Genomic DNA, 14997 nt, shown 5'->3' on the forward strand with positions numbered 1-14997 from the left:
CTGTTAGAGCTTTACCCTGGCTGCCTTTTATTTCCTTTGTCTGTGATTCTGCAATATATTCCTTGAGCTGCACTTTTTATCTCTGTCTCATTGTAGTTTCTGGTAATTCCAGATGCTCCCTGGTAAAGCTAGAACTGGTTGGATTACTGGAACTAAATGCCCAAGAATTAGCCTACTAGATCAGAACTGGTTTGGCAGGCCAATTCTAAGTTTCTGATTTCAATAACTTAACTTCCCTTATTTATTTTCACTTTTTCTCTGATGCATCACACATTCTTCCCATCTCTCTCTCTCTCTCTCTCTCTCTGTCTCTGTCTCTCAGAGGAAACCCTTTACAATAGCCAGTGGTAACAGGTATTATGATTTAGAGGGTCTGTATTTAACCTGTGGATTGTGCAATTACCCTTTTTTATCCCACCCCTGTGATGTGCAAAAAATGAAGAAAAACAGATTTATTTATTTATTTATTTATTTTTTTACTTGAAGATAAACATCTGTGTCATCATCTGGTAAAATCCATCCATCATCCAATCCTACATTGTCCCATGAGGAACATAGGAGCCCGGGGCTAAGCAGTTGGTCCCGACATGTAAGATGAGGGTGACCAGCCTCACTCATCCCTGAGTGGCATTACATGAGCAGTCAACCCCAACCACCCCTTGGATGTAAACTTTCACCAGCTCAGTCTGATTGGAGCGCAATAATTACCCACTAAACCACCAGGCAAAAAAATTTGGTTATATGGTTACCACCCAGCATAGTAAATGGTTTCCTGGTGTACAAGAAACCATTTGGCTTGTCACTCAGTGTAGAGTCACCCACAGTCAGACGGAAGAGGAAAGAATGAAGGAAAGAAAGACAGAACAGGGAGTGTAAAGTCACCCGTAGGCAGAAGGACAAGTAAAGAACAAAAGAAAGAAAGATGGAAGAGGATGAAAGGAAAGAAGGATGGAGGAGAGGGGAAAAAAAAAAAATAATCTCTCTCCCGTCTTTGCGTAGGGCCATGGGTAAGTTTACGAAGGGGAGTAGTGATAAAATGAATAAAAAACAAAACAAAAAATTTGTTTTTGTTTATTATAAACTTGAAGATAAACATCCAGGGCATCATCTGGTGAAAAGAAAAAAAATCTCTCTCTCTCCATCTTTGCATAGTGCCATGCGTAAGTTTGCGTAGGGATAGTGTAGTTAGCAGTGATGCACAGCCAGCACAGCCTGAGCTGTGGCTCACAATCCACAGGTTAAGGAGTGGTTGAAGTTTATTGCTCATATAATTCAAACTGGGAATGCAACTGACCATGTACTTTAAATATTAGGACTAAGTAGTCTAGCTCTGTGCACCTAATGCTTCTGATGAAGCACTGAGAGAGTGGATGATGGAAGATAGATGAAGCTTTGATTTTTATTGGACCAAGCCTCATTGTTTTTATCTTGACATTGAATCAGACACCACAGTTTTTTTTGTTATATCTTTTTGTTGTTTCCATTTTCTTGTTATCTTTTTCTCCACTTTCTTGTTATATTCTAATGTTTAATGAAGTGACAAAAGTATTAGTTTGTATACAATATATTTTGTATTATGTATTTTATATATGCACACACACACACACACACACACACACACACACACACACACACACACACACACACACACACACACACACACACACACACACACACACACACACACACACACACACACACACACACACCGCTCGCTGGTGCAGTGGTAACGCTCTCGCCTAGCATCTGCCAGGACCTATATACATATGCTAAGTCGGGGGTTCGCGCCTTGCTCAGGATGCGAAAAAGTTTCACTGACAAAGTGGGTGGTCACTGTCCTCCTTGAGCAAGAGGATGGGTGTGTGCGTGTGTGAAGGTCAAGGCTTTGCCCTTAGATCGGACTCTATGAGCTCTCAGCTCTCTTCCGGGAGGGTAAAATGCCGATGATCACAAAACCATCACGTGATCCTGACCGACCCGGTGAATTACACACACACACACACACACACACACACACACACACACACACACACACACACACACTGCTCGCTGGTGCAGTAGTAACGTTCCCGCTTGCCAACTGGTGGACGGGAGTTTGCGCCTCGCTCAGGTTGCGAAAAGTTTCACTGACGAAGTGGGTGATTACTGTCCCCCTTGAGCAAGGGTACGGGTGTGTGCGTGTGTGAAGGTCACAGCCTTGCCCTTAGATCGGACTATATGAACTCTCAGCTCCCTTCCGGGAGGGTAAAAGCTGACGATCACGACCATCAAGTGATCCTGACCGACCCGGTGAATTACACACACACACACACACACACACACACACACACACACAGAGTGTTGTTGGAGGAAAGTGCATAACTTTGGGAAATAATAGATGTGTGAATTGTACAGTATGCAAAAAAATAAATAAATAAATGATGATAATAATATTGGTATATGAACATGGGTCCAAATCTGAGCCATTACAGGGGTACAATTACTGATAACCTTATGGGTGAATGATGAAGATCTTAATTTTTACCCCTAAGGTCATCAGTAATTATAGCTCAGTAACAGGTGAGATTTGGACTGATGATGCAACATTTTTTACTTAGAATTCCCTTATCTATAATTTCCAGAAGTTATGTCCTTTCCTCCTGGGGAGCTGTGTGTGTGTGTATATATATATATATATATATATATATATATATATATTTGCACACACACACACAGGTATATTACTTTATTAGAAGTGCTGTACATTAATGTACATAGATTCACTTTCTGTATATAATCAATGCATAATATTTTTGGAGTGGATAAAGAGAGAGAGTGGCATTCATAGTAACAGGGAAAGAGACATTCAATAATGGTCGTATTGGCAAGGAAGACACCATTATACAGGTTTAGAGATTGGGTGCCTGATGTACAATACTTTTAATAAACATTCAGGATGGCATGGGATGTTGTTTATTTCATGTAATTAGATTTCTACACTATATACCTGTCAGTGTGGTACCATATGACAGTTACTGGATGAATACATTACTGACAATATGAAAAGTTCCATAAATCTAACTACAGGTGTGCAAATTCAGTCCTAACATAAGGAAGGAGTGCTGCACCATTCTCATCTGTCTTCCACTTCCTTCTCTTACTGCCTCCTCTTTTCTCTTCACTTTTATTTCCCTATTTTCAGCTGTGATACTTCTGTTACTATAATCTTTTCTTCTCTTTCATTCTCTCCCCCTTCTGAATTAAGCTCATTAATTAACCTGGGAACTTTTTAATGGCCCAGATTATGAGAGGGTACATGAAGCTGCCATGACTGCCACCAGGCTGTGCAGTGACATACAGCCCTGTGTGTGGCAAGCTCATTGTTGACTGTTGACACTGCAGTTGTGGGTTATGATCCATTGATTTTGTATGACTCTTGGCTTACTTTGCTTACATTTTCCCCCAACTATGACTTTTGGCATTTTTTAATATTTCCTCTACAGTGTTCACATTTTGGAAGGTTTCTTTCAGAGGCCTTCACTTATTTCATTCATATTTTCCTAGCCTTTTGTGTTCTTCTATATCTTTATCAGATATATCTTCTGATACTTCCTTCAATATGTTTATTATATTTACCATCTCCTTTTGGTCTCTCAAGACTCTGTTTTTTATTTCTTCTTTATCTTAACCAGTGATTACTATTGATCTTTGCCAATTCCTTGGCCAGTTTTGGGTTGTTTTTCATTATTTCTTTCTCTTCCTTTCTTATGCTTCAAAATCTTTGTTTCAAAATCTTTCTTTACTTCCACCATTTCAGCATAGGCCTACATAGTTTGTACTTCATCTTTGCATTTTCTATTCATATCAATCACCTGAGTTATCTTCTCTTCAATATCACTTCTTTGGTCTGAGGGAGCGCGGTAGCTCGGTGGTAGGGTGTCGGGCTCGTAATCGTGAGGTTGCGAGTTCGCGCCTCGCCTGGTGGCTGCCGTGCTGGGAGGGGTAGTGCTCTCCTGTAACCCTAGCAGGGCTATATGATCTGACGAGGTCTAGCTCGGGGATTAATCCCTTTAAAAAAATTAAATTAATTAACTTCTTTGGTCTAACAGACTGCTTGCCTGCCTAATTATCTCTATCATTTCTGAACTCCTCCATCATACTTTCATGGTTGACAACTGTACTCGCCATTTCACTAGTCTTCTTTCTAAGTGAAACTACCTCAAGAGAAAGCTCATCTATTGTTGTCTTTTTTGTTTAATTCCATTACTAATTTTTCATTTTCTTCCTTCTGCATGTGTAGTTCCTTCTTAATTTCATCTATTTCCCTTTGAAAACTTTTCTCCAGTTTATTCGCTTTCTCTACTGATTTATTATATGTTTCCATTTCAACCATTTCTAGGAAGAAATCATCATTCTGTTTTCTACTGTACTTTGATCCCTTCTCTTAACTCCTTCCATAGCTGCTTTTCTGAAGATAATACCCATTTTGTAGGAAGATAATTCTTACTTAGATAACTTTTACTTACAACTGGGCATCTCCGGGCAACCCCCCTGGGCCCAGATTGACAAACGGTCGCACGCTCTTGGCGCCTCCCTTACTGGCCACGCCACTTCCTTTCGGCATTACACTGGCATGCACAAACTGTGTTGGCCGCCATTTTCTAGGGTAGTCTCCCTTTTGCTATGGGGATCTCCAGACCCATAGATATAAATAAGCCTAGATGCCACATGACACTACTGTACTTTCGATGCGTCTGCACAGCTGCCGTCTTGGAATGGTCAAGGGTGACGATGTATTCCTGACAACAGGCAAAGTTGACCACTATATACCTAGAAATACCACAATACTACTACTTTAGGGGTGCAGAAAGCTTTGGAAAAAATCTGTGGTGGCTCTGATAGCGCAAGCAACTCAACTGTAGTTATGCAAATGTCCCTCAGCTACTTCCCTATCCCCCAAAAGGAGGATGGTGGGGTGCAGATGGGAAACTTAAGCCTGCAGTCCACCAAGTTCACATTTCAGATGAACCAGGAAGCACAACCACCACCACCACAACAACTGCCACAACAACAACAACTATCACCACAAAAACCACTACTGCCACAACCACCACCACAACAACCACCACTACCATCACAACCACCACCACAACAACAACTTATACCACCACAACCACCACAACAACTGCAACAGCAACCACCACCACAACAACCACCACCACCACAACAATCACCACCACAACAACCACCACCACAGCAACCACAATAAAAACCACCACCACAACAGCCACAACAACCACCACCACAACAGCCACAACAACCACCACCACAACCACAATAATAACAACCACCACCACAACCACAATAATAACAACCACCACCACCACAGCAGCCACCACCAGCACCACAACACCCACCACAGTCACCAAAACAACCACCACCACCATCACCACAACAACCACCACCACCATCACCACAACAACCACCACCACCATCACCACAACAACCACCACCATTGCCACAACAACAACCACCACCATTGCCACAACAACAACCACCACCACCATAACAACAACAACCACCACCACCATAACAACAACAACCACCACCACCATAACAACAACAACCACCACCACCATAACAACAACAACCACCACCACCATAACAACAACAACTGCCACTACCACCACAACAACAACAACCATCACCACAACAACAACTGCCACTACAGCAACAACAACCACCACGACAACTACCACCACAACTACCATCACCACAGCAACAACCACCACCATCACCATAACAGCAACAACCACCACCACCAGCATTGCAACAGCAACAACCACCACCACCACAACAACAACTGCCACTACAACAACCACCACTACAGCAACCACCACCACAATTACCATCACCACCACCACAACAACAACAACAACAACCACCATCACCACCACAACAACCACCAACATTACCACAACCACCACTACCACAACAACAACCACCACCACAATAACCATGAACACTACCACCACCACCACAACAACAACCACCACCACAATAACCATCAACACTACCACCACCACCACAACAACAACAACATCCACAGTGATAATAAACCCTAGTTTCACACAATCAGTGGTTAAAAAGTGCATACAAGTACAGCGTAGAACACAAGAAGCTAGTGAATTTTGCCACACAGTCTTCAGCAAGTACAGATGATGAAAAATGAAGTTAACAGTGTTTACTGAGAAAGGCAGTTAATACAAGATTCAAACAATTCATTTTATGTGTAATCATATAGCTAATGAATATAGGTGTCTTTCTAAAACCTTAATAGGTACAAATTCAGGATATTCATGGAGAATAGCAATTAATATTTTTGATACGCTAGGGCAATCCAGGTCTGGTGGGGATCTTCTAAATAGGGAGGAACACACAAAGCAAGGTTCAACACACCTTAAGAATACAAGGTAGACACATAAACTCAAGATATAATACAATAATTTTAATGTCACAGTTGATCCTGTACACGCCCTTGATACACCAAGGGAAGAGTCATTAAAAGAAAAGGTCAATCAGGGGAAGTGAGGCTTGGGAGGTGGGTTTGGAGGGAGACACCCCCAGGGGAATACAGGTGCTTGCGACAGGGGTACACTCTGGAAAAGGAAGGGGCCGGGATTCGACGCTATGTCTGTAAGGGGTGTTGTGTGTGAACATTTGGTAGGACAAAAGGGGAGATAGGGTATGACTCTGGCTCTGAAAAGTGGAGACCTGATACCTGGCTCTTTCTCTCTTTTAGTCTGGGGATGGAGGTGAGTGTGATGTGTGCCCCAAGGGGATCTGGTGGTGAAGTTAGAAGGGACTAGGGATTCCTGGGACGGCAAGACTAGTCTATTAGTCCCAGGATTCTTTTTCCAGAGATAGGTGGGTGATATCTGAGAGTGTGAGGAAAGGGGATCCACTCCAGAGGCCATGACAAGGTAGGGTAGTTGGCCTGGTTCAGGGGAGCGTCTTGGCCCTCAGGTTCCAGGACTAGCCTCAGTGGGTCCGCAGGGCGAGGACGAGGTCAGGAACTCCTTCTGCATTGCCAAGCCGCCTCTAGCAAGATTCGTTGTGGTGCCTCTAACAGATGGGAGGGTACAGAAACTACTTCTGCACTGACAAGCTGCCTCTAGCAAGCTCGGGTTTGCCACTTCAAGCAAACACAGGAAGATCCTTTTGCGTTGCCAAGCTGCCTTTAGCAAGCTTGGTTTTGTCGCCTCTAGCAGACACAGAAGGGTACAGGAACTCCTTCTGCATTGCCAAGCCACCTCTAGCAACCTCGGATGTGCTGTCTCTAGCAGACACAGGGGAATCCTTCTGTGTTGCCAAGCCGCATCTAGCAAGCTCGGGTGTGCCGCTTAGAGAAGACACTGGATTGACAAGCTCCCGTTGTTGGTGGTACTAGTGGCTCAGGTTATGGTGGTGGCTGGGTGGCGACTCCAGGCTAGAGGGTCTTCCTGGAGCTGTGCATGTGGGCTTCTTATGTCCTGGTTCTGATACTCATACTGTGGCTATCCGATGGTGGCTTCTGGCGGCACACTGAATTTCTGTGGTCACAGTTGGAGCAGGGACTAAGGTACATTTCCTCGTTGTCATTGTCCTGGGTATTTTAATCTTCTCATTGATTAACCACGAAATTTGCTCACTGGTAGTTGGTGACGGTGGTAGGTGGTGGTGACCCATCATCCACTCACCTGATGTAGTGATGCCTCTTTCCTCCTTCACCTTTATCATTCTTTTTCAATGTCTGCCCTCCTCTTGTCCTGTATCTCTCGGTGTCATTTTTCATTACTCTTTCCTTCTGAGGTGGCTTTACACTGAGTGACAAGCCTAATGGTTTCCTGTAAGCCAGGGAACCATTTACAATGCTGGGTGGTAACCACATGACCAACCCATACATGTACCCAACGTGTCAAAAAGTGGTTTGGCTGAGGGTTAGTGTCCCTCCTCATAAATCAACTAACTCGATGACAAATGGCCACCTCTTATAGGTTAATGGCGTATGGCTATGGATAGATAAAATAACCTAAGTTATGGATTCCTATAGTTTGCAGTCATTCGTTCGTTCGTTGATAGATTCCCTGCACATATAGTGCAGGCCGGGCATACATTAGCCCGGTCAGTGGGGTATGGGCTGATTAAAAAACAGTAAGTGGGGAGGACAGGACCTGGGGAATGCCCAGCACACACGTCCTGTCTCCTGACTGGCTTTGTGGTGTGTGTGTGCAGTCATTCCATAATACTGTGATGCAGTGTGTGTGATGTGGGTGCATCACAAACTGCCAAGGCAACAAGGTCATCCTCTTAATATTGTTAACCAAGTCTCCGTCTCATAACAACACAGTCATAAACTCCATCTATTTGGCTATGTTACCTGACTATTGTGAGACAGTCACATAATAATGAGCTAACTTATGTTGTTGGCTACTGCCGTTTTTTTCATGCTAGAATGAAGCTTAGTACTATCATGACTAAGAAGTCAGTTGATCGTAGCCTACACTTAACATAAGTACAGATATATTCAGCATTAATACTGGGAGAATCCAGAAGCAAATCATTACAAGCTAAACAGCCTGCCTTTCATCAACGGGTATCGCACCATGGGAAGGAATCCATGTGAAGTAAACTTTATGAGCTGTGTCAGACGGTAATTCATATAGAACCCCCTGACTGCCAACAAAGAAACATTCCTAGCTAATGATACTACACTATTAACTCCTTTTGTAAATCTGCTAGGGTTCCTGGTAGTCTTTTTGAGATTAGTGTTCACGCACTGTGGGATATTCATAATCCATAAATTTTTTTATTCAACCTAAGTTAGTGTACCAAAATTCATGTGAGTGTGAGCAATAATGATAACAGTGCTTCTGTACAATACTGATATATTGAGCGTACGGTACAGCTACAACTAGCAGCATCATACAAACGGCACTGTTGGAAAGACGATGTTTACACTGCGTCAGACACGTGTTTGTATTCGTTTCCATGGCAACCGGTAGTGGTTAGTAACACGTATATTACTTTTTAGGTATGATAATTTACTTACGCCATCTCAGAAAAATATTAGTGATCTCTAATTATACAGTGAAGTTCTGGCACGCTTGTTGAATTTAAAATATATGAATTTTCTATGTAAATAAATTACAAAAATGAAGATTTGGCAACTCGTCTAAATATCTCACGAAATTCCAAACCGAGCCGTGGTGAGGTTTGCGACGTCGCTACTTTTCCATAGATTTTTCATCGTGTGTGAGCGTGAGAACATGTAAGTATTGGAATGGTATTTGTCAAGTATGTATAACTATCATTTAAACATTTTAACTGAAAGCAGGAGCAGTAATGCACTGTTTTAAGTAGACATACCTTTTTTTTATAGCTCATTTTAAGTAATCTTGTACCACTTAAGCCTCTTCGGATAGAAATTGTACATGTTTGTTCAGTTGTGTTGACCATATCAGTGATAAGGCGTATTAGCCGTACTGATGTGTAATGTCAGATAGGTGGGTAGGAAATTTTGCGAGCTAGTAGCTATTACCCATGCTGACGTTGAAGGGATTTGGTAACAAATTTATATTACTGTAGTGTTTTATATTAGAAAAATTTTGTGGTAACTTGGTGATGTGTGGGTAGTTAACCTCTACACTTCAGTGTCATCTGCAGTACTGTAGTTAGTCTGATATCTTGCTACCAAGATGGTTTCCATTATTATTATTATTATTATTATTATTATTATTATTATATTATTATTATTATTATTATTATTATTATTATTATCATTATTATTATTATCATTATTATTATTATTATTATTATTTTTATTATTATTATTATCCTCAACTCTACATGCACATTACATACCACACAACATACCCTACTGTGTCACAGGGGTTAGAGCACCAGCAAGGGCATGCAATAAGAAAACTTTATTCCCACTACCTAGTGGTAGGCCTAAGGAAAGGCATGGTGTGGGCTCTGTTAATGTAGTTATGGGGATTGGGATGGGATGGAGCACAGATCTGTGCTAGAGGGTATAGGGCATTGTGGTTCTAAGGCTGTCACTTCCACTTAATAGAAAGGGACTCAAACCTGGGAGTACCAGTAACGGCCCAGGAGGCTGCCTTATCATTGGGTGTATAATGGCGGGGCAGTTACAGTGCCAAGGAGCACTTGGAGGGTGTCCCTGTAGCTGTGCAAGAAGGGTGCCCAGAGCCCACTGCCACAGCCGCTAGCCTGGGCTCATGGCAGGATATGTCCGGGAAAATCAGGACATATGACAACCCTACTGTACACCAGGAAACCATTTGCTGCACTGGGTGGTAACCGTATAACCAAATTATGGCACCTGGTGGTTTAGTGGCTAATTAAGGCACTCCAATCAGATTGAACCAGTGGGGGTTTAAATCCAGGGGGTTGGTTGGGGTTTGTTGCTCACGTAATGCCACTCAGGGATGAGTGAGGTTGGTCACTCTCCTCTTAAATGCCAGGACCAACTTGCCTAGCCCCGGGCTCCTGCGCTCTTCGTGGGACAACACTGGATTGGATGGTGAATGAATGAGTAGTACAGCATTCCTTTGCCTCCAGTCCCATGGATACTGCTATTAGAATGTTTAAAACTGAGGTGTATAAAAACTTGAAAATCAGTGAATCTCATCTAGGACTTGGATTTTGTTTGCCTGTGGTTTAGTTACCTGCACAAGGCTTAATAACTGTGGCTTGCCACCAAGCTTGTAGGTGCATTTCACATATGATAATACAGTACTGTACTTCCCAGTATTGGCAGTAGCCAGTCTCCTTGTAATGTATTAATATATATATCATCTGTTTCAGAATGTAGCTGAATGACAGATGCACAGAAGGAACAACTGTACTGAAGAATGGAGTCAGCAGATGTGCGCAAGAGTTTTATCATTACAATAGCTGGTATGAAATACTGAAAGTGATTCTTTGTAGAATTCCACACAACCATACTGGTATTTTCTCACACATCTTCCCACAAACAAGATATAAACCCTCATATGGCTTAATAGTTCAGTGCCATGTGGTATAAATTTGTATCGTTTAGAAAGACTCCAGCATGCTAACATTCGTTGTCCTTGGTCACCTAATGATGGCTGTCCATGCTGCTTGATTTCTGGCAGCCTCCCTGTTCAGTCCCTTATCCTTGAGGTCACAATCTGTGACTGTGTCTCAGGTCTTTTTTGGTCTGCCTCTTGCAATCCTACCCTCAGCATTCACACCTCTCACCTTCTGCACCCAATTATCATCCTCCATCCTTTCAGTATGCCACAACCATCTCAGTCTGCTTCTCCTCATCTGTCTATCTGTCTATCTATTGCCAGATGCTATAATCCCATAAGGGGTGGCCATTTGACTTTGAGTTATTTGTTTTACAGGGAAGGGCACTAATCCCCCACCAGCCCACCTGTTGGCACGTAGGGAGCATGTATGGTTTGGTTATATGGTTACCACCCAGCGTTGTAAATGGTTTCTTGACTTAAAGGAAACCATTTGGCTTGTCACACAATGTAAAGCCACCTGTAAAGGAAAGAAAAGCAATAAGAAGTGACAGGAAAGATGTGGGAAACAGGAAGAAAAGGGGGCAGGCACAGAAAAAGAAAGATAAAGACTAAGGAAGAAGTAGGCAGCACTACATAAAGGTGAGAGGATGATGGTTGCCACCACCTACCACTATCATGTTACCAACAAATTCAAGTCCCATACTTCCTCTCAGGTCTTCAGTTGCAGTCCTAGCCCCCCAGGTCTCGTATTCAAGGACGCACTACACATCCATCTAATCATTGTCATTTCCGTACATTTAAACCTACAAATATCCTTTTCCTTTGCTGCCCAGGTCTCACTACCATACTGCATTATATTCCTAACACATGCCACATACAAAGATCCCTTAGCACAGAGGGAGGGAACTGTAAATGTTAGGAGAGACAGTAGCTCCCTGAACTTCCTCCAACCACTCCTTACTCTAGCCCTACCTCCAGCACATAGCATGTCCCTCAAACAACAAAATTTCACATACTCAAGAGATTCTCCAGCAAGATCAATCCTCTGATGCCTGACAGTGAGGACGTGCTCTTCCCAACACAGTGGTCATGCGATCTCTGTATCGTTTTGCAGCCTACCTGTAATACCTTTACATCTTTTATGCACCCACTTATCACAAATGCTGCACAAGATGGAGTTATTTCTAGCACCTTTATAGCAAAGTGCACATGGCTGAACTCCCTCTGCTTTAACAGTACCACCCTTAGCCTTGAATATCATCACTTTTATTTTATCTGCATTTAACTCTCAAATCCTTGTGTCCAATTCAGTCTCTCCATTTCCTAAATGTTTCCTAGACCTCCTTTTCATATTGCAATCAACACCAAGTCATCAGTATACAGTATCTCTCATGGGAGTTCATTTCTGAAGTCACATGATAGAGCTTCAAGCACCATGACAAACAAAAAGTGGCACAAGACTGACCCTTGATGCACTCCAGCATTCTTGGAAAACTTATCACTCAAATGGCCATTCACTTTCATTTGGATATGAGTATCCACATACATAGTCATTACCACTCTAACCAGCCACTCCATGATCCCAGGTTTCTCATTGCCCTCTTCATCCTCTTCTTAAGTACTTTGTCAAAGGCCTTCTCCAAATGGACAAAAACAAAGTGCAACTCCCATTTCCATCCTATATATTTTTCCTGAAGCTGTCCTATATATTTTTCCTGAAGCTGTTGGACAATGAATTATGGCATCAGTGTTCCCTCTGCCTGGCACTTGCACAAACTGCATCTCATCAGTATTCACACTTTCTCTAATCATACCCTCTAGGACTCTCTCCATGGGTTGTACATCTGCGTGTGTTTTGCCTGTTATTATGGCTTTGTTAATCAACTCCATTCTTTATCCCTGTGAAAATTGGGTCCTAAGTGTGTTGTTCAGGTTCATCTGCTGCAAGGGAGACTTAGCCGCAAAAGAAAGTGATGTCACTGAAAGGAAAAGTGAAACTGCTGAAGATGGTGCATGAGGGGCAGTCATTCGTGGCTGTCGGACGCCATGTTACGGGTAATTTGATATTGTGTGGGCATTTTCTAGGGGGAGCATCCAAAATCTGTGGATCCCCATCATTCATGGGGGTCTGTGTCCTCTAACCCTTGCAAATATAGGGGGAGACGTGTGTATGTGCAAGAGTAGGTGAGAATGAGAGGGCAAAAGAGGATGTACGTATTGATGCGTGCAAGAGATGGAAGGAGAATATAAGAGAGTATTTATCAGTTGGTTTAAGGATTGTGTGGGTAGGATTGAAAATAGGAATACAGACGTGGGTGATTGCATCTGTGTATGCACAAATGCAAGATCGTGCAATCAAAGTGAAAGACAAGTTCTAGGCAAATGTGGAAGCATGCATGGAAGAGTTTGAGAGGAATGAGAGAGAGTTTTTGAGTGGAGATATGAATGGAAAAGTAGGGAATGTGAAGGTTGGTGGAGTAGTTGGTGAGTAGGGTGTGCCTGCTGATGTGGATGAGAATGGCAGTGCTATAATGGACATTTGTTCGGAGAGGGGGTTGGTGATAGCCAATGCCCTCTTTAGGTACAGTGTTATCCATAAGTATACCTTGCGAGTGATGAGAAGGGTGGGTGGTGAACTGAATGAACAAAAGACAATTATTGATTATGTGTGTGTGGATGAGAGAATGAGAAGGTATGTAATGGACACATGAGCATAAAAAGATTGGGGAAGTGAACTTTCTGACTACTGCTTGGTGGTGGTGAAAGTCAAGGTACAAATGCAATGAATGGACAGGAGGAAGTACTCCATACAAGGTGGGTAGAAAGATTTCAAGAGGATGGAAAAAACGTAGAATATAAGAGAGAAGTGGAGGAGCAATTGGGTAAATATGATTTGGAACAGATGCAGGAGGTGGAAGGTGTGTGCAAGGTACTCACAGATGAAATCTGTGCAACATATATAATGGTGTGTGTGGTGGAGAGAAGATGAAAGAGGGTGCAAGGAAAAGCATGATGGAATGAAGAGTTGAGACAAACTGTGGCGCAAAAGAAGAAAGCGCATAACTACTAATTCAAACTGCCAGCAATTTTGGGATTATGGCATCTGGCTATAGATAGAGAGATAGAACAGTTTAGACCCATTACATACACATACTGTTATGGTAAGTGTCTGAAACACACATAGGCAGGGTTAGGTTACTGTAATAGAAAATTATGAAAATGGCAACGTAAGGAAGAAACACATACACTGTAGATACCTGAGATGGGCTTGCGGTATGGGATTCTAAGCTAGGGGATGGAGAGTTAGTGGTCTCCACCACCTGAGATTAACTCCTCAAGTAGGGCCTCGTCTTTGAATCCCTCAAAGCCATCAGAAACCAACGCAGGTGCGTGATAGTGAAGTTTTTTAACGTAAAAAATGAACAATAATGGCAAGAGTGTAGATTTTTCATCTAACAGTGCCGAGAACTGCTGTAACTAAGTGTCTGAAAATCAAAGGATCACTGTATGTCATTAAGTTTACTAAGATTACATTAAACTCTCAGTTATTCTGTGTAATTCAGCCAAGCCCTACGCCGAATAATTGAAATGCTGGACATTGCATAGTACTCCCCATCACCTCAATATTTGGCGTCGAGCCGGATATTGCATTACTGTCCGTCTCAACCCTCTGCCCTAAGAACTTTCCCAAGAGTAAAAGATGAAAATTAAGCATAAAATGCAAGAACGTAATGGTATAATACAGTAATGCAGAGCTGGTTGGTACCATTTATGAGCTGGTTGACACACCTTGATGCCAGATATTGTATAGCACCACCAGTTATGCCCCGTTTCACCCCGGACATTGCATAATTTCGCCAGATATTACTTTAACCCATGGATTGCACAATTACTGTACCCTTTTTTATCCCACCCCATGGTGTGCAAAAATTAAAGAAAAAAAGTTTTTTAGTTT

General features: G+C 42.5%; 1 protein-coding gene across 1 annotated transcript in view; it reads left to right on the forward strand.

The window, feature by feature from the left end:
- The first annotated feature begins 10898 nt into the window (after positions 1-10898).
- btv (dynein cytoplasmic heavy chain beethoven) overlaps positions 10899-14997 on the forward strand; it is a 228401-nt gene continuing 224302 nt past the window's right edge. Inside the window, exon 1 of the mRNA XM_080284359.1 lies at positions 10899-10944. Within this exon, the coding sequence (XP_080140485.1) occupies positions 10899-10944 (46 nt within the window). The remainder of the gene's footprint in view (positions 10945-14997) is intronic.

The sequence above is a fragment of the Coenobita brevimanus genome, chromosome 101 (genome assembly GCF_032717465.1).
Source record: "Coenobita brevimanus isolate Jiangsu-jjx chromosome 101, ASM3271746v2, whole genome shotgun sequence".
Taxonomy (NCBI): Eukaryota; Metazoa; Arthropoda; class Malacostraca; order Decapoda; family Coenobitidae; genus Coenobita; species Coenobita brevimanus.